The sequence below is a fragment of the Neopelma chrysocephalum genome, unplaced genomic scaffold, assembly GCF_003984885.1.
Source record: "Neopelma chrysocephalum unplaced genomic scaffold, ASM398488v2 Primary Assembly neopelma1_22, whole genome shotgun sequence".
NCBI classification, from domain to species: domain Eukaryota; kingdom Metazoa; phylum Chordata; class Aves; order Passeriformes; family Pipridae; genus Neopelma; species Neopelma chrysocephalum.
Window position 1 is genome coordinate 10,541,784 of NW_020897689.1, and position 19,610 is coordinate 10,561,393.

General features: G+C 36.6%; 1 protein-coding gene across 7 annotated transcripts in view; it reads right to left on the reverse strand.

Moving 5' to 3' along the window:
* Positions 1 to 19,610, reverse strand: part of CUNH8orf34 (chromosome unknown C8orf34 homolog) — a 161,726-nt gene that overhangs the window by 37,510 nt on the left and 104,606 nt on the right. For all 7 annotated transcript variants that reach the window (XM_027698274.1, XM_027698647.1, XM_027698499.1 and 4 more), the window contains one exon: positions 1,799 to 1,884. In XM_027698274.1, the coding sequence (XP_027554075.1) occupies positions 1,799 to 1,884 (86 nt within the window). The remainder of the gene's footprint in view (positions 1 to 1,798; positions 1,885 to 19,610) is intronic.

Genomic DNA, 19,610 nt, shown 5'->3' on the forward strand with positions numbered 1-19,610 from the left:
ATGTATATTCACGGACATCAGAAAGATATGTTTATAACAACATGAATGTCATTGCCCCATCTACCTATGTTACTCCCTACTCCTATAGGGAGTAAAAGTATACTTTTACTCCCCATATTTTATTGAAGGTGGGATTTTTTAGCGAAAGCCTTTTCCATCTTCTCTGTAGCCATACAGACTACAGCGGATTCAGAAACATATGAAGTGGCCCAAGTTACAACAGGTAGAGCACTTTTGTGCTCCAAACCCTGTGACCATGAAAGATTCAGTTTCAATATTACATGGCATCCAGAACCTTCTGGCAATTTCATCTTCTTTAATCCTGGTGGCTTTGCCTCTTAGCAACCAACTATTTTACTGAACTATTTTATTGAAGCCTACAATTTCCGAAGATGGCATGGCAAAGTGGACATATTTTCACTTCAAGAAAAGGATACACAGGAAGGAAAAAGGAAGGACGAGATCTGTTCAAAATAAATTATTTCATGAACTGTAGAACTTTTTCCTACATATATGTCTTACCCCTCTGATTTTACTGCAATAATCTCATGCTTGCGTATTCCCTTACCTATCCCTAACAAGCCACCACTACCTCCCTTCCTGGGAATTATTCTCATAACAGAAGAATTTTGCCTTCCTTTCAGAGGGCTTGAGTAAAATCACCAGTATAAGTATCTCTAGCTGACAATCTTCATGATGATTGTAAGGACATCATATTTTGAGATTCTGAGTCCCGTATTATTTTCTTTAATTAAGTGATCAATTGCAGATAAAAGGAAAAGTCAATGTCGTGACTGCATGAAACCATGCATTCTCACAAAACCAGTTTAAAAAATTTATCTCTAAAGACATACTAGTGACTAATGGTTGGTTTACAAATGAGGCAAGAGAAATGAGTGAAAGCTCAGGTTGCCCTAATACCTAATAGCACACATAGTAGCACTAAATAGCAGACAGTGGGATAATTAAAGAGTTAATTCTGATTTTCATTTTTTTGCATTAATTGATCAACATAGCTGACTTGTCTGTGGCTGCTGGAGACTATACCGAAATCAAGCCCTACAATTCATAGACTCAGCTGGTTCTGCCCACAAGTAAGAGAATGGACTGAAAGATTTATCTTTGCAGATTCTCTGTCCAAACCTCTATGCCTTTCTCTCTCTGTTCCAGTGACAGCTAAGATAAAGTTAACCTTCATTAACTTTATCTTTTGTAGGAAAGCTGGGCATTCTCTGGAAATTCCCTTAGGAATTGTCTTTTCCAGCATTTCAGGTGTTATTCTGTTCCAAATCCTGAGCAGAAATTGAAATGCTTGAGTGTCCTGACTGCAGATTAGTGTTTGTATGTGGAGAAAAAACATTCTTCAGAACTACTGTATAAACTCTTTATTTTTGCTGTGTATTGAGCCATGTGGGTGCATGTGTGGTATTATACTAAATATTTCAAAGACCATTCTCTGGCGTAGAAGCCAACTGGCAATGAACAGCCCACGTCTATGCTATTAAGTTGTTTTACATCCGAAATAGTATGCTAACATACGAACTGCCGACTAAGAACAAATTCTGGCCCAGGGTACCTCTCAAAATATGGCCAAGAATTATTCTGGAGTGCTAATTGCCCACGACAAAAATCACGTTAGTGGCTCTTCAAACAGATTTCAAGCGTAAATGATTGAGTTCAAACACCAGGAACCCTCTCTGGAAGTGTTTAAACTTTTACAGACATAACCTCTACTCGTAAATTCAAGATGTTGGTGTTCAGGGGTTTTTTATGAGCAGCAAATATTTATATGACTTACCATCAGAGTCTGACACTGCTGGCTCAGATGCCTGAGATACCATGGAGACATCTTCTGGCCCTTCTGCCAAATTATCCCCTTGCAATCTAAATGGTGGGAAAATGCAATGAAAACATTTGCAATCATATTGCATGGATAAGGCACAGAAGACCATTATCCCTGACTGCATACTGTACTCACAACATTGTCCTACTTAAAAGGGCAGCTTTGCTGAAAAGCCCACACCCATGGTTCATTCATGACATTCCAGACTGTCTAGTAACCAAAACTAGCCTCCAAGAAACTCATAGCCAACTGAATCCTAGCTCATGTATTTTTGTAAGTCTTTTAACAAAAGTAGAGGTTTGGTGGTATCGTGTGCACATGAAACTGCAAGCTTCCTTCACTACCTTAAAATATATTTTAATTGAACAGGATTGTACTGGATGTCCATGTAAAGGTGTTGGCAGTGGGGGGGCTGCAGGAGTGGCCTTGGTAAGGAGAGGCCGGGGCTGTCCTGAACCAGATACAGGTGGTTCCATCTGGCTCCAAAAGAACCACAGCAGAGCATGGCTGAGCCCTTCAGTCAAAATGGTGGCAACTTGGAGAAAACAGAGTTAAAGAGCAAACAATGCCACACCGGCAGAAGAGCAGCAGAGGGAACACAAAGGTCAGAGGAGGAGGTGCTCCACACTCCAGAGCAGGTACTCCCCTGCCGCTCATGGTGAGATGCACGTGAGAGCCAACATCCACTGCAGCCTGTGGAGGACCCACACCAGGGCAGGGGAATATGCCCTGGAGGGACTGTGGCCCATGGAGAACCCACAATAGAGCAGGTTTTTTTACTGAAGGACTGCAGCCAGTGGGAAGAGCCCACACTGCAGCAGGTGAAAAGTGTGATGAGGAAGGAAGAACAGAGAGGATCCAAAACGGACTGACCACAACCTCGCATTTCCTGTCTCCCCTGCACTGCTCAGGGGGTGGGGAGAGGAGTCTGGATTGAAGGAGTGAAGCTGGGCCCAGGAAAAGGAGGAGGAAAGGTGTGGTTTTAAAGTCTGTCTTTTAGTTTTTTACTACTCCAAACTATTTTAATTGTTAATAAATTAACAATTGTTAATTGTTAATAAATTAAACTAATTTTCCCCAAGTCAAGTCTGTTTCACCCTACCCAACTGGTAGGCAATTTCCCTGTCTTTATTTAACTCACAAATTTTTACTTCCTATTTTCTCCTGCCATCCTCCTGGCTAGGTAGAGAGCTGGTTCTTAGCCAAGGTTAACCCACCAAAGGGAAATGCGTGCAAGAATATTTCCTCTTCCTTTTTTAATTTTTAAAAAGAAAATACAGTAACTGTAATGCCTTGATAGCAATTTAGAAAAATAATGCTTGTATCTGTTCTTTTAAATGACCATCCCAAGAGTCCCATCATCCTTCTACAGGCTCTTATGAATCCTGAGTACAGATTCTGCTCTGAAGAAATGGTTTGTAGCTCTTAATACAATATAACCACCATTTACATAAAGGTTATCTTACCTTGGATTTATTTAGACATGAAAAGAATATGAAAAATGCAATTCAATTTTGCAAAGCCCAGGAATCATAAAAATGCATTGAAGTAAAACCTTGGGGAAAGAAATAACTTATAGCTTGAAAAAAAATGTTCTTTTCACTCTATATTCTTACTCTCTGCAGCTGCTTTACACTAAGCTTTGAATTAACCTTTGAAGCCAAACAGAACCCCCGTATCTGCCCTATCTGAATTTCATATTTTATGACTGTCATAGTTATCTAATATATTTGGACCTTAAGTCATTTGTTCGTACTTCTCAAAATGATTTTCCCTCACCCCTCAATTACTTTATATTCTTATATTACCCCTACAATGGTTTATTTATGATGGAAAGCTCAATGTAAATTCATAATGTTTCTTACCTAAGGAGGCAGTTCCATAGAACACAAAACTCCTCAAGGCAACAAACTACAGAACTTAGAAGCTGTGAACCTAATTTTGAAAATTACTTCTATGAATCCTTTACAGTTGTATACCTGGTTTCTAATGCTATAGTTGCCAATTCTTTAAAAGCCTACCTTTTCAAACAGGCTCTTCTAAAGATGACAGTCAAACAGAAGCAAATAACTTTGTATGATTATCATAAAGATATTCAAATAGTGAGAAAACAAATTGCAAATTTGAAATAACTATGCAAAAAAAGGAAGATCTCAAAAATCACATAATTTTCCTTTGCAATAAAATTTACCTGTCCTCCTTCATTACATACATACACATTTACTACAAGAACATATTCAAGCTTATAAGGATATGCACAGAATTGCGGGAACCAGAAGTGAGGTACTCTTCTCTGCAGCCTTGTTGGTAGTTTACTTATGCTTAATGAAAAGGAAAATTACTCCAACGTTCTCTGCTTATATTGCATTCATATAAAAACCACCTCTAGAAGTAGGAACTGCTTCTTTTATCCCATCAGAATTTTCAAGATTTTACGATATGTTCCCATTCTGAGCTTCCATAAATCCAACCCACACATGAACAACTGAAATTATCCTCATCTTATTTTAAAATTTACATAAATTTAAGTGGTCCACTGCCTCATGACGAACACGCAAAAAAATCTTTTCAATGTATTCAGAAAATCTATTCCACATTATTTCCCTTTGCAGGAAGAAATGGCTGGGGTTAAATGGACAGGTGAATTAAATGTGGGACATATTTGGACCTCATTTTCACATTCAATTTTCAACTTATTTATGTATTTCTTACATATAGATTCATATTAGAACAGATTCTCATGTGACTCAAGCAACAAAAATGTCACAAACACTATTTCTTGCCAAAAGAATTCTGTTACTTGGATGATTCCAATTTCTTCTTCAATAGTAATATTATTCATAAGATACCTCCACAGTAAAACAAAAACACTTAAAAAATCTTAAGGAGAGAGAAGCATAGATTAGAAAGAAGCATAGGTCTAGAAGAGTTACCTAAAAACTACTATCTTACTAACACTTCATGAACTACTTCAGCTATTAACCAAAACATATTTCAGCTATTGACTGTTTTAATGGGAGTCTAAACTTGATACCTGGTAGCCAACATTTTTTTCCATACACATTCTGTTTCTAGTGTGATCTCCTGCTCAGAGGCCATTGTTTCAGTTACATTAACCAGCTGCATGTTGGAGGTTTAAGAGCTACAAAGGCAAACAGCCTCCAGGTAAATATGCCAATTTTCTTTGACTGCAAAATGCATTCTGTAGGACTTGTTCCAAGAAAACTGTGAAGGACTTCAGGACCAAAGACATTCTAAATAAACTCTACAGGATTGGTGTGGCAGCATTATACCAGGTCTATCATTACAAACAAGCTTGTGGGTGCGTGAATCACAGTCATACCCCCAGTATGATTTAGAATATGATTCACAGATTCACAGAATGGGTCAGGTAGGAAGGGACCCCAACCTCTCTGCTTAAGCAGGGTCATCCCAAAGCACATTGCACAGAATTGTGTCTAAATGGTTCTTGAAAATCTCCATTGCGGAAGAGTCCAAAACCTCTCTGGGCAATCTGTTCTAGTGCACAGTAAAAAAGTTCTTCATATTCAGGTGGAACTTCCTGTGCCACAGTTTCTGCCTGTCACCTCTTGTGCTATTGCTTGGCATCACCAGGAAGAGGCCTGGCTCCATCCTCCTGACACCGTCCCTTCAGACACTTGTATTACATTGATGAGATTCACCTCTCAGTCATCTCTTCTTGAGACTGAACAGACCCAGCTCCCTCAGCCTTTCCTCATAAGAGAGATGTTCCAGTCCCTTAATCATCTTTGTAGCCCTCCACTGGGCCTGCTCTAGGAGCTCCAAGACTCTAGTACTGAGGAGCCCAGAATTGAACATGGCACTCCAGACGTGGCCTCTCCAGGGCCGAGTAGAGGGGCAGGATCACTTCCCTCGACCTGCTGTCAATGCTCTTCCTAATACATCCCAGAATACCATTGGCCTTCTTGGCCACAAGGGCACACTGCTGGCTCATGGACAGCTTGTTGTCCACCAGGAGCCCCAGGTCCTTCTCTGCAAAGCTGCTTTACAGCAGGTCAGCCAGCAACCTGTAGAGGTGCATGGGGTTATTCCTTCCTCAGGTACAGGACCCTGCCTTTGCCTTTGTTGAATTTCAGACAGTTCCTCTTCTTAAGGTCGTTCTTAAGGGCTGCACATCCCTCTGGGCTATCGGCCACTCCTCCCAGCTTTGTGTCATCAGCAAACCTGCTGGGGAGGCACTCTGCTGCTTCATCCATGATACCATAAGAATATGCAAAAAGAGGACAATACTACTTCTACATTCCTTGAATGAGTCACAGCATAATAAAATCCTATACTGTCTCGCAAGGGCAAGACAACAGCAAATAGAAAAACAGAGTCAAGATTCAAATGATAGATTTTTTTTCATGTTAAGCACATTGCTGAATTCAATCATTTAGGCTGTTTATGTTTCTTAAAACACAGACTGTTGGACATCAAGGTGAGCATACTGCAACTTGATATTTCAATAGGAGTCACCTATACTGCCAGACGAAAAAATGCTTGACCCATTTGAAAAGAAAATAGATGTTGACAATCAATATCCACAATCCAGTTGAATTCACTGCTCTTCTTTACTGTAATCAGCTACATGGAATACTTCCCCATTCTTTTTGTGTGACAGAACTAGTGGTTTTCTTTTCAAAGCTCTCTGATACCTATCAATATCCAATGAGCTATTAAAAGGACAGTTTCTTGATATTATGGTAATTGCTGCTTTAGAAAGATGACAAATTGATGACTCCACTTAGAAACTAAAAAGAGGTAAGATGATCCTACAAAACAATTCCTTACATGAATCCAAAATCCATCTAATAGCATCCTAAACGAACTAATTATAATGGGTACCTAATGAAGTGTGGGGATAGTGGGGATGGAAGGAGAGAGGAAAGCATGAGTAGGTGTGATTTCTCCACTTGTACCATTCTTAAAACAATGTAGTAGCCCTCATACAGCTGTGGAATTCCTAGACAATATGACATTGGAATTAAACTATATCTTGGGGGAAAAATAACAGGGAATGGGTTAGAAAGCTGAATTAGAATTGTGAGGTTTTTATCCACAATTTAAAGTTGGCATGGATTTTCAGATTTGAAATTTGTAGAAATATTTACTCTTGAGCAAAATGGACTTTTAAGAGGTAAACCCAAGTCCAGCTTTGAGGGCAGCTACTGTTACGTCTATATTTGAATGTGTACATGACTGTAAGGACAGATGCAGGACAAATTCCTACCTAAGAACTCCTCCAGTGCACTAAATGTAGACATACACTACGACTGTCGTCTATGCCAACACTGTTGTTCTATGACATTCTTAAAATGAGTAGTAAATTAAATTAAACTTAATGTTTAATCACAATACAATTAAAAAAAAAGTTCACATAATACTTCCAAGGACTATGTTGGATTAATGAAAATAACTAAACACACTTACAAGCAGAGGTACTTTCTAACATCAGGGCCTAATTAGAAGGCATGAAGTATTCTGAAAACCAAGAAATGGAAATGTTTCACATACCTCATAGTAAGATATATGCCCTCCAGTATTTGTTCTCTGTGGAGACTACCAATTCAAAGTACATGCATTATTAATTGTCTTCTGCTACTGTATAGTAGAGGTTGGACTTAAGGAAATTTCTTTGTCATATCAAATTCAGAAGAGAGTGATTGTCACTTACAGACAGAGGAATTTGGATTATATTCAGGTTAATGCTATTCTGACTCAGTCTTCCAGAAATATGTCACTTAAATAACCAAAATTCTATTCTATTCCTTCTAAAAATGAGCCAGCAGAAGGGTTATCATTTTTAGACAAAATCTCCTTTAAGCCCAAATAAACAACTGCAGGCAAGAGTTATATAATTACTGTGCACTTGGCTGGCCTTCAAATTCCAGTACGTGACTAAGCACTTCTTTTTATTTTTAGAAATAGCAAACTAGAGCTGGCTAAATGTGCTCAAATTCTGATATTCCCCAGAGGTGAAAAATAGAAACTTTGATATTCCACTTAAGAAGAAACCCTGAAAACCTCCAATTTCAAGAGAATACAAATAGTTCTGCTGACTTTTCAGTAATAAAGAAAAATTCCACCGGGGCTCCAAGACAGTAAAGGGCACTCTCCTAGAAGGAAGGGAGATATTACCTGTCTGAGCACTGCAGCTCCAGCCATTCTCTCTGCTCTGCCCTGTCCCAGCTAAATCCTGTTGAATCTCAATAAACACTTGAAAACAATTTGGTTTCTGTGAAACATTATTCCCGAAGAACATGCATTTAATTGGAAAATTCCTGATCTGCATTGCTGAAGACTCAGTTGACTTCTTTTAGCCAAGTATGGTGAGAAGTAGGGGAAAGTTTAGTAAAGAATCCTTAAATCTTTCAGCAAAAAGAGATGTATAGTTGTTTTCATGATCAGGCAAGATCAACATACATTTTTAAGGCTACAGCAAGAAAAGTTCTCTGAAATAATTTAAGCAAAACAAGTGATTCAACAAATCCAAATTTACTTATTGAAGATTCTAATACAAACATGACACTACTTCTGTTTTTCAAAGTAGGCTAACTATGCTCTTGAAAAAATCCTAACAAGTACTTCAGTGATTCATAGTTAGTTTCTTTATGAAGTAGTTATTAATTTGGATCAAAACCTGTAATATACATTTTGTAAGATCTAATGAACACCATGAACTTATTAACAAAAGAAACTTATTATACATATAACATGATGATGTTTCTTTGGCAGCAAAAGAGAATTTCATTCAGAGATGAGGAGAAAATAAATTTGACTTATTGAACTTCCCTTCTTTTTTTCTCCTTTCAAATCATCTGGTTCCTTTCTGTAATTTAAAACATTACATCTACATCTAACATCTCTCTCTGACAGCACTGTAATACTGAATTATAATTTCACTATGACAAATACATAACTCCAGGGAAGTTATAGCAACAGAGATCAGAAAACAAAAGTTCTGAAAGGGCCCACATGCTTTTAGGTTACATTGAATGTTTTCTTGCACCTTTCCCTAGCAACCTCAACACCAGTAAGAGTACTTCATAATCATTTGTTCTGACTTGCCTATAATATGGTGAGTTTACTTAATTCATTGTTCCCAAACATACTGATCCAAATTCTGATCTCATGTTCCTTGACTTACTGTCTCCACAAGTTCTGCACTCTTTTATACTGGTGTAAAATCCAAAGCTTTTTCAGCACCCAAATATAAAGCCAGGAATTTCTGACCTATTCCATTTGTTTTACTAATGTCTTTTACAAATACAAAAATATTAAAACTGTGCCAGCAAAATTCTTAGTGTATTCACAGGTATAGAGACAAAAGGATGTCAATATAATGGTAAAATTATATTAAATAAATATTATTGAGCAATATACAAGCAAAAGTACTCTTTATCTGGTAAAACTCTTCATCGGCTTTAGCTACATACTCTACCTTCCTCATGATGACTAGATTTTAAAATAAGTATATATGATTTTTAGATCATAGAACTATTTTTAGAACTGTAGAAGAAAAATGTCTTAGATGTATGGGAAGAGGATCCTCTAACAGAGGATTATGAATTTGGTGAGCAATAAGAGTGTCTGCCACCTCTCAAGTCTGAAGCAGTAATGGGAAAGTCCTGCATGTCACCTTGTTATATTAAGAAATCAGTGTCATAGCTTCTGTTTTCACCACAGACTAACATACAGGAAGCATCTGCACTGAAGAGAAATGAAGCATAAGAACTATTGGATTATCCTGTAGAATATTATCTAGTAAGGCAGACATTTCCAAAATTAAACTGTAAGACTACACAAATAAATACAGATATTTAAGACAATTTTTGAATAAAAAGTAGGAATATAAGCTTAATTACATAATCAGTATGCCTCCCAACAGAGATTTATAATTCCTTTTAATCCACTTTAAAGAAAAGATGTAAAGCTATCAGGCAGGAGTATGTTGTTCCTACCATCAATTGTATTTATATGAGATATACAGCATTTCTATTCTTTGAGTTTCACCCCGATTTAAGATACAGTTAATCTAAAATAACTTCATTTTCACTGATGCCTTTCAAATTGCAGCCAGTTTCTTGCTTTTGTATTCACTTAAGAACACTATTTCTCAGTGCTTACACACTAGAACCCAGCAAATTATTTGAAAATTCATAAAAACAGTAGTAAAAAATGGATTTTGGTTGAAGTCCATTCTTTTTCTGCAAATTAAAAGCACTATTTTCCAGCCACTTTTGAAGATTTTTGTGAAGAGTTTCCATGTCATCCATAGGTAATGCACAGCCCCAGTGTTTTCATCTGGTAATACTAGAATATCCACTTGCTAAACAAAACTTACATATTAACACAGCATGCAAAATAAACTTTTCTGTGTGCTGTTTGCCTTTTCAAAATATCTGAATGCAGGTCATTGTGCATTTAAATAAGTACAATCTGCAGCTATTTCTGAGGAGAACCAGAAGTGGAAATATGTTTCCCCGAGTAAGGAATCCATAAAAAGACTGAATTATCTAATCCTTTTACAAGGTGGGGAATTAAGCCATTCTTATGGCAATCTTTTATCTGCTGCTCACTTCAAACCATTATCTCACAGGAGAAAAATTACAGTCTTTGTCAGTCTTTTCAGACTTAACACTCTTTCTTCTCCTGTGAACCATTTTTTGTAGGACTTGTGAAAGAGTTTTGTGTGTGAGTGTGCATTTGTGTCTTTAAGAGCTATATTAAACTGCTATCCAAAGCCTCAAATTATGAGCAACAAGCTTCCCCAAGCTCATGATCTCCTGGCTTCTTCCCTATATCTTTTTTATCCAGAAGCAACTGCTGTGGCTAATATACATAACCGTGTTGCACCAAACAGAAAGATTTTATAAACATTGCAATAAAGAATTAGCTTGCAAAGCACACATCAAAGAGAGCAAGGGAAAAGAAGGGAGAAAGGCTTGCTAAAGCATTTGTCTTTTTAAGTTATTGAGGAGGTTAAATGGGTTTTGTAGGGGAAAAGAGAAAGATGTCTTGACAAGATCTACAAATGAAGGACAGAATGAAATGGATGTTATCCTCCATTAAATGGAGAGACAGTAGAATAATCTTCAGGACCAGCAAAACAATACTAATTTCGTTTTCAAACATGTTCCTGGTGCTTTCATTTTTACAAATCAAGACTGGTACATTCAAAAGACCTAAAAAATCCTTTACATCTACCATTCTTAAGATTTCTCCACAGCATTTTTAAGCGTTCACAAGTGTACCAACCTCCTCAAACCAGTTCTCTCTTTTTATAACCAGCATGAAATGAAAAAAATTAGGTACTGTTGACCAATAGTTCTTACAAAAGATGTTCTAGTAACACATCGTTAATTCACAGCATCTTATACTGCATTCTTCCTTCAACCAAAACTAGCAACTAATTTCCTGTCAGTAGAGTAGGACTATCTCCAGATTAACTTGGCGCACGAAGTGCCATGTTTCCAAAAACAGACCTATCATGAGAACAATACATTGGGATGTATGAATAAGATGCAATTCACTTGTAAATTGTATGTACCTAGTGCGCGTTTAATTCTAAGTCTATTTTCACTAACATGTCAACACTTATCTTTCTCCAAACAAATGGAAGTCTTCCATTTCTCTTACGGTGATTGACAGTTACATCAAAAGCAACAAGTCTACTCCACCCATGCAGTCTTTAAGGAAATAAAATAGCTGTTAAATCAAACTCAGAAAGAAATGTTTCATCTGAAAATACTGGTTTCTTCACAGCTTACATAATTTTTGATAATGGATGATATTTTTATTATTACAGCATTTTGTGGAACTTCTGATAGGTCTGAAATTACTGCTTGGTGGGTCTACCAAGTGGGAAATTCAGGTAAAAAAGAGGGAGGAAAGAAGTCTGATCTTGTTGGGATTTCTGTCTAAGCACTTCATAAAGATCTTGTGTCTTAAACTGTTCCCCTCCCAAGACACGGTAAAAATTTTGGAAATAAAAAGACCTTGGCCAATCTTCCAAAACACACACTCATTGTGAGTTTGTCATAAAACTAATTGTGGTTTGGGACTAAAAGTGATAACATGTTGTGCATTTCAGAGGTCAAACTTAGATCCATGAACTCAAAAAATAATTTGAAATCACACAGATATTCTCTATTTTGCATATAGTGAGATGTTCTAATGAAACATGAGTCACTGAAAGAAAAGGCAAGCCAGTGCAGTACTCTGACAACTCATCAAGTCAGCCTATCAAATCTTAAAAATGGTTTTATGATCTCTGATAACCACTAGGACCACTAAAAACACTTCCTTAATTATTTTATTCTTCAGTGTTTCCCTCTCTTTAAAAGAACAAGATTCCAAAGTGGTACACCACCCCAGAAAAGGAAAGATAAAGTGATTTATTTTAGCTGTATTTAACACACAATTAAGAATATTAAGACATTATTGTGGTTATTTATGCACCAAATGTGGGCAAATTAATCACTGTACAAATTCAACTCATTGAAAAAACTAAATGAAAACTTCTGGGTTTTTTTTTGCACAGCTTTTTCCTTTCTTGTAATTCTTCTTGGTTTTCCACCTTATAACAAGTTCTAAGTTTCCCAAGGAAAAATATGGGTTTTCTTCACAATTTTACAAAGTGAAAGAAGATTTTTAAGTTATAAAGCACTACCATGTGGAGTCTAATTTACTTGTTTGCCACTCTTAAAGGGAAAAAATATGCAAATAAAACACTTGGTTTAGGACAGAGTCTGTGAAGCTAGCAAACAACCATGAGGAAACTTCAGCTCTTTGCAACAAGAGGTCCAATAAAACTAAGGTTACAAAAAAAAAAAGATAAAGGAAAAAAGAATGTAAAATAGTGAGACAAGTCATATGGAATATTTAGTATTTTCTCTTCTGTAAGAATAGTCACTTAGAAATAGTACACAGACAGAAATGTAATATGAAATGCATAAGAGAAAAGAAAAAAATATATAAGTATATATTAAAAAGGTTTGGCAAGATTTGAAGATATAAACTTCCTCAGAGTCTGTACAGGAACCTCAATCACAGAATTTTTCCCCCAACATTAATTCTGTACTGAGCACTTCAGTTTGGAAACACTTTTCCCCCCTGGCACTTTTAAGTAATTGGTTCCCAGATTTCAGGAAAATTAACAAACCAGAAGTTTCTGCCAGAAACTGAGTCACTAAGCTGGCCTTACCACGACTGGGCAGACATACAAAGACTATTCTTTATGCAAATACATGTACCAAACCACACATATACCTGTATCCATTCCCCAGTATTATATCACAGTGTACAGGGCCAAACCAGGAATTGTATGGAGGACTTGAGAGGTTATTCCTTCTCAGGCATCTCTATATTATTGATCAATCAGAAATATAAATTGACACAACATCATCTCCCACCCTTCCACTGCATGATTAGACAAAAATTAGCTGTTTCTTTTAAAAGCTTACATATTTCAAAGGTATTTGCACGTGGAGGAAGACTAAAAACTTTTATTAAACCCACAAATAAGAAAAATACAAACGCTAAGGAGTTCTTTGTTACATTTCTGCGTAAAAGGCTGCAGTCCAGATAAATCAAAACCCATTTAAATGTACAGAAGGATAATTTTACCTAAAACTCACCATGCAAAATAAAGCTATCAGGAAAAAAGGGGTGCTCTGACAGAAAACTCGCTATGCATTCATTTACAAGACCTTTGGGGAGTAGCAAAGAAAGCGAGGAGAAATAGGAATCAAAACCAAGGGTCAGGTCTAAAGAGGAAACGTAATGCTAGGTTTTCCAAATAAACGTATCGTGTTATATCATGATTTTGAAATTACAATTTATTCTTCTCAAGTCCCAATTCCTAGTCATATGCATTCCAAGATCCACCATTTGTATGTTACTCCCCACAAAACATTAAATTAGGAAGGGAATTAAAGTCTATAAAGGAGAACAGGGAGTTGTTTTATATTCACAGTGAGCAGGTTCTCTTCTATCTAATTCTGCCACTTCTAAAAACTGCAGTTAAAGCGATGATTACAGTATGTGGAAACATACCTGAAACACCTTTAAATTGGCATCTGCAGATGCTATCAATGAGCAGTTTTGACAATTCATGTAAGGAATATTTGCAAATGCAGAAATTTTCTTGCTACTTTTCAACGCCTTTTATCATCTTACTCAGACAGCATACACTGTTACACATGGTCAGGATAAGGGGAAAACAGTTCATGGAGTTTCAATGTCATTAATTCCGCATGGATTTTCAAGGCACTACTCCCTTTAAGGTAACACACCAAAATGGCTCAGTCTGGGAAAGAAGACTTTACACTCAGACTTGAACAGCAGCAGTCTCCTGAAAACAGACCAAAAGTATCTACCGTGATGGTGTGGTCTAATCTGGTGGAACATAAACCTAGACCACCTGCCAAAAACCGCACCAGCAGCAAACTCTACATCCTTCCTTCTTCCAAGATCTAGGGCACCTATAGGGGAATGCCAGACATTGCCCCTCTTTTTCACTCTATGTGATCAGACTCTATCCCAATGTTGCATGGTGCAGTACTCACTCCCTGACACCTTCCCATTCCCAGTTCTGGAGTTATTTTGGGATTACATGCCTGGACAAGACAGGAGACTCCATCTCATTTCAAAAGACAAGTCAGCCATCCCAATGGTCTCTGTTCAGGGAACACAATGACAATGAGAGCAAACCAGTTATAAACAATAAGGATCTAGTGCACAGCGGAAGATGAGGAAGCTCAGTAGGCTTCCTTCCTTTACTTGAAGAAGTATTCCAGGAGCCCATGATCTTTATCTCTTTTTTAAATGTAGTTTTTAGTCAGTATTTATGATCTTCCTCATAGGGGTAATAAATTTCATTACTTTTTTTCTTTTTTGCCTGAAGTTTCAGAAGTGTTGTCTGTGGATAGTTCATAGAGTAAAGTGGTTTGTTAATTGCACTTTTTTCTCTATTTACAGACATCAGTTTTCTGCTTTTGATAGTTAAACTAGATTCACTTGTCAAGGTTCAGACTCTATTTTCTGCATAGCTCATTATGATATTTTCCACCAAATGCTTCTTTATGACCTCAAGTCTCATTAGTATTGTTAGAGCTTTGTGATACGCAGATAAAGCACCTCCATACAAACTCTAGTACTACAAAATGGTTGAAACTAGCTTAACACTGGAGAATTCCCCAATCAATCAATTAATTCCCGTTCTTTTCTAGAGATATATGATGGCCAATTCAGACAACAGTTCCATTCTTTCCACCATTATTCTGAAATTTATGACAAATTATAGCTGGTTCCTTCAATTCTTTTGTCTCCTCCTCTACACGTTCATGGTTGCCATGGCTCTATGTCATGAAGATCTGCTCGAAGTCCAGTGATGTATTTCACAAATCTAACATGTTATTCTTAAATTTCACATAGCACCACGTAGTTTATATGATTATGTCCAAAGTATGCATGCACGTAGTGGAGACTACACTGTAGAAAACTAAACTTACTAAAATATTACAAAAATTCAGATGGTAAAAGAGAAGTTAACTGGCCTAGTTAAATAAACAAGCTAACTTGAAGAGTGTTTGGAGGACAAGATATCTTAAAGGAGTCAGAGTCACAGATGATGAGCAGGGTAACAATGAAGATTTCATGGGTAAGGCAAACTGACATGAGAATTTTTGAGTACTTTTTCCAAACTAAGTTTTCCAAAAACATCTGTAATGGCAGCATGCACAGAGCATTTCATTTATTCTACAGCAACAGCTCAAGCATACCAGTTACCACACTTGAACTGTACTCCACATCCCAGAGGTGACAGGAAGAAAAACCACTTTTACTTTTTAATGTACAGGTGCATTCTGTTTGTTTATACCTATATATTTGATTCCTCTAGTTCCTTACTACATTATGCTTTTGCTCTAGCTAATCTTACATTATTAACTAAAACATTGCATCTCATACATTTGTATGCGACTAGTGCTCCTTCCCAACATTCTTGTTCAGAAGCCTTCAAGCTTGTGGCACAGTATGTTTTCTATAATCCCATTTCTTTTTTTAATCACATGCAACCCCTTTTTTGTATTCTATTGATGTTAAAAAGAATGAATGCAGCCCTTGCGCTATTAAAAACAAAAAGCTTCTTACTTTCAGGAATGCATTGGCAAGACTCCACAAGAACAAGATTTAACTTTTGAGCATGGCAGTGGGCATACAAGGCTAATGGGTGGTCCTTAAAAAAAAAGAAGAAAAGAAAAACCTCTATAATTCATTCAATAGTACATTAATATTATCTTTTACCTTGTGGTCAATTAAATTCTTGCAAATCACTCAAGTGCAAGTCAAAATACATATGAGAAAATATGGAAGTGTCATTTTGCTTTTACAAACCGTCATTTAAATCTCTATTTAACTCATATGAGTTTTGCTAATCTGTGATTGTGTCTTCTGATTCATCAGCCAAACCTGAAATTAATTTGTTTTGCCTATATGTGAGAAAGGATTCACAAAAACATGTTATAATGAGTCTGTCTACTCTGTAAGTCAGTCAAACCAGCTGTGCTCTTTGATGAAGGAATTATAATTATAAAAATTTTCCTCAAATCCAGATCAGTTGTACTAAAAGTGTCTTGGCTAATTTTCCAACTAAATAGAAAGACACAAACCTTCCAGGGAGTTTCTTTAGTAGTCTTTTTTCTGTATCTATAAACCTTGCTTTGTTCCACCTTGTGAATGATGTCACCCCTTTATTTAGATGACTTAATATGCTGCTTAACTTGCCCTGTAGTCCAAGAACAGCTATGGGAATAACATTGTTCTGTAGCTACTTCCCCATTTGAAAAACCTCTTAAAGCTGTTATCCATCTGCATTTCGCTCATCGTGTGTGAAACATCTATACAGAAAACAGTAAGCTCTCTGTTTCTTACAGCTATATGCCAGACTACAAACCAATTTATACTCCAGCAGAATTAACCCCTCCTTTTATTTCTCCTTCTCTCTGTTTGTTGTTTAGGTTTTTTGTGGTTTGTTTTTTTTGTGGGGTTGGGATTTTTTTTTGTTTGGTTGTTTTGGGGGGGATTTTTTAAATCACAAGCTGTAAAAACCAGTTTGGTGTGATAGCTTGAAAGAATCCTCCATCTTTATCTCCTAGATGTCTGGATGGAGAACTACATCTTTTTTTTAAAATTACTGACTTGATCAGTCACAACTATCTATCTATTTATTATTTGAAGATGATTGGTGAAATTATCAGTTATATATATATATATAAGTTATATATATAACTTTAAATATATATATAGATGGTTATATACCAGTTTCTAAAAAAAAATAATAATTACAAGTTTGGGGGGTTTATTTTAGTTCTAATTATCTCCAGCCTCATTTCTTATAATTCATGAACAAGTCTAAGAGACTTAAGGCAAGGGAGAATGTTTTCCCAAATGCAGTGCCTCAACACCATTGCAGGTTTCCCCCACAATATAAACTGGATTTAATTTGCCTTGTAACAAAGTAGATTTTTATCTCTAGTTATAGTCACTTCCATTTGGCATTCTTTTTTTTAAGATGTCCCTCTGATACTGTGTTAAACACTGCATCAGAAATAGAATAGGGGAATTCCAAGGGAAGAACTATTACTGTGCAGACTAACAGCCTAGTGACAGCCAGAGAAAACCAGCTACACAGGACATTTAGCACTAGCTTGAACTAAATGCCAGTTACTAGCAAAGGAATAAGGTTGTTTTGACAGAGAAATAGGGAACCAGAAGCTCCTAGTATTGTCCTCCTATTATTACATTCTAGAATCTGGGTCCTGATTTTCTCACATATTTGAGTGGTACAAAGGGAAGAAGCTAAACTGGAGCTGAATGAAATCTGATCACAAATATTTCAGCATGAGGTAAACAGTTGGTTCAGTGCATTCTTCTCACAACTCACTGTGCTCTCACTATAGGAAGCTATAGAAGCCACAGAAAATATGACAAATATAGTTGCACTGTACCATACTGCAGGTGGTTTCAGAATGAAACCAGCACTCCTCTCAGGCTAAGGCAGCCTATACATAGTCATAGACCTGTTCACTCTAATTCTCAAATGATGAAGAAGCTCTAATCATCTAGGGCAAGAAAATGTAATCCTAGTAGCAGGAGGGTCTAAAACTTACACATTATTTTAATGAAGAAGTAGTGTGAAACTTCAATAAGACATTTGTCCTTCCAAAGCAAGATACAAAATATCAAGCCAAATTAATTAAAGCTAGTACTGAAGAACTCTTTCAATTGCCTAAATAAATCTCTCTCAGAAAAGCTCCAACATACCCAACGAAGCGAGGAAACTTCTGATGAAGGTGTCATAGGAGGTAAATTGACTGAAGACTAATCAGAGCAAAGCATTTAAAAAAATACAGCAAGGTGAAAGAAATAGATTATGCAAATGCAAGTGTAAAATTAAACTTTTTGTCTGAGCCAAGAAGCACATATTCCAACATTTGGAACCTTGCCAATTAGATTTCAGGTAAAAAGTCATATTTCTCCCAAAGACAGCCAAAATACCTTCAGCAAATCTAATCTGGTAATCGGATTTGACAAGCCCTATTATCTACAGAACACCCACTGCCATTAATAGCTCCATTCATTTGAAATCACTTTGTACAACTGAAAAATGTGTAAAATTAAGAAAGACACCTGTTTAATTGTAACAAAAAATATGCATAACAACCTATATTGACTTATTTTTCAATTATACTCAAACATGCCTACAATCAAATCTCATGGTATTAATACACACACTGTACAGCACACAAGACTACTTAAAAAACAGAATATGAAAGTATAAAAATATAATTTCTAAATCAAATAAATACACTAATAGCTTTAATATTTTGACCTTTCATTAAATACTAGGCTTTGTCACTACAATGGAAATAAATGCCAACACTGAGAAACTTCCAGAGAGATGACTAAAATACTTAGATTGTAATTTTATAGCACAGTATTTTGAATGGCTATATCACTGAGTAACAGAAAATCTAATTGTTCTCAAAACCAAATCTAATTGCTCTTGAAACCAAATAGGAAAAAAACTCTGTCTTCCTGTTCTTGAAACCATTTGCTTCTTGCAACTCTCTGTACCCACTACTTCAGCTGCAAGAAGGCTCTGGACAAAACCCCTGTGAAGGTACTGGAGAGAGAGCTAACTGTACTCTGTCTTGAAGTAAGAGAGGAAAGGCGTCCTAAGACTCAGAAAGAAGGAAGGAATGCTCCAAAAGAATAGATAGACTAACGTTACCACCCTGAAGAATTAATGCTACTTTCCTCACTAGTAAATACAACAGCAACACCCATTTGTCTCTTTTGACTTCCCTTGCTCCTGATGAGATGGTATAGAATAGGGAATAAAATGAAGGTGTATGGGCAAAATAAAGCACTGTTTTGCATTCTCTCATATAAGTGAAGTGGCAAAAGGGATTTTATGAGATCATTCTCTCACAGCTCATATTTTAGATGGCAGTCATACAGTACAGGCATTTAGAGGACAATAGCAATAGCCAAGGTTGCTAGGTTTGGCTCAAGATCTGAGCCGTTTGCTCCCTGGTGTGCAGGATTGAGAGAACATATAGTATCTTGGCACCTGCTGTTAGCGGCTACTTTAGGGAATTCAAAATTTAATTAACCTTCATAGTAATCCATATGTTATTGTAAGTTCAGAAAGACCATGTAGAAAACTTAACATTTC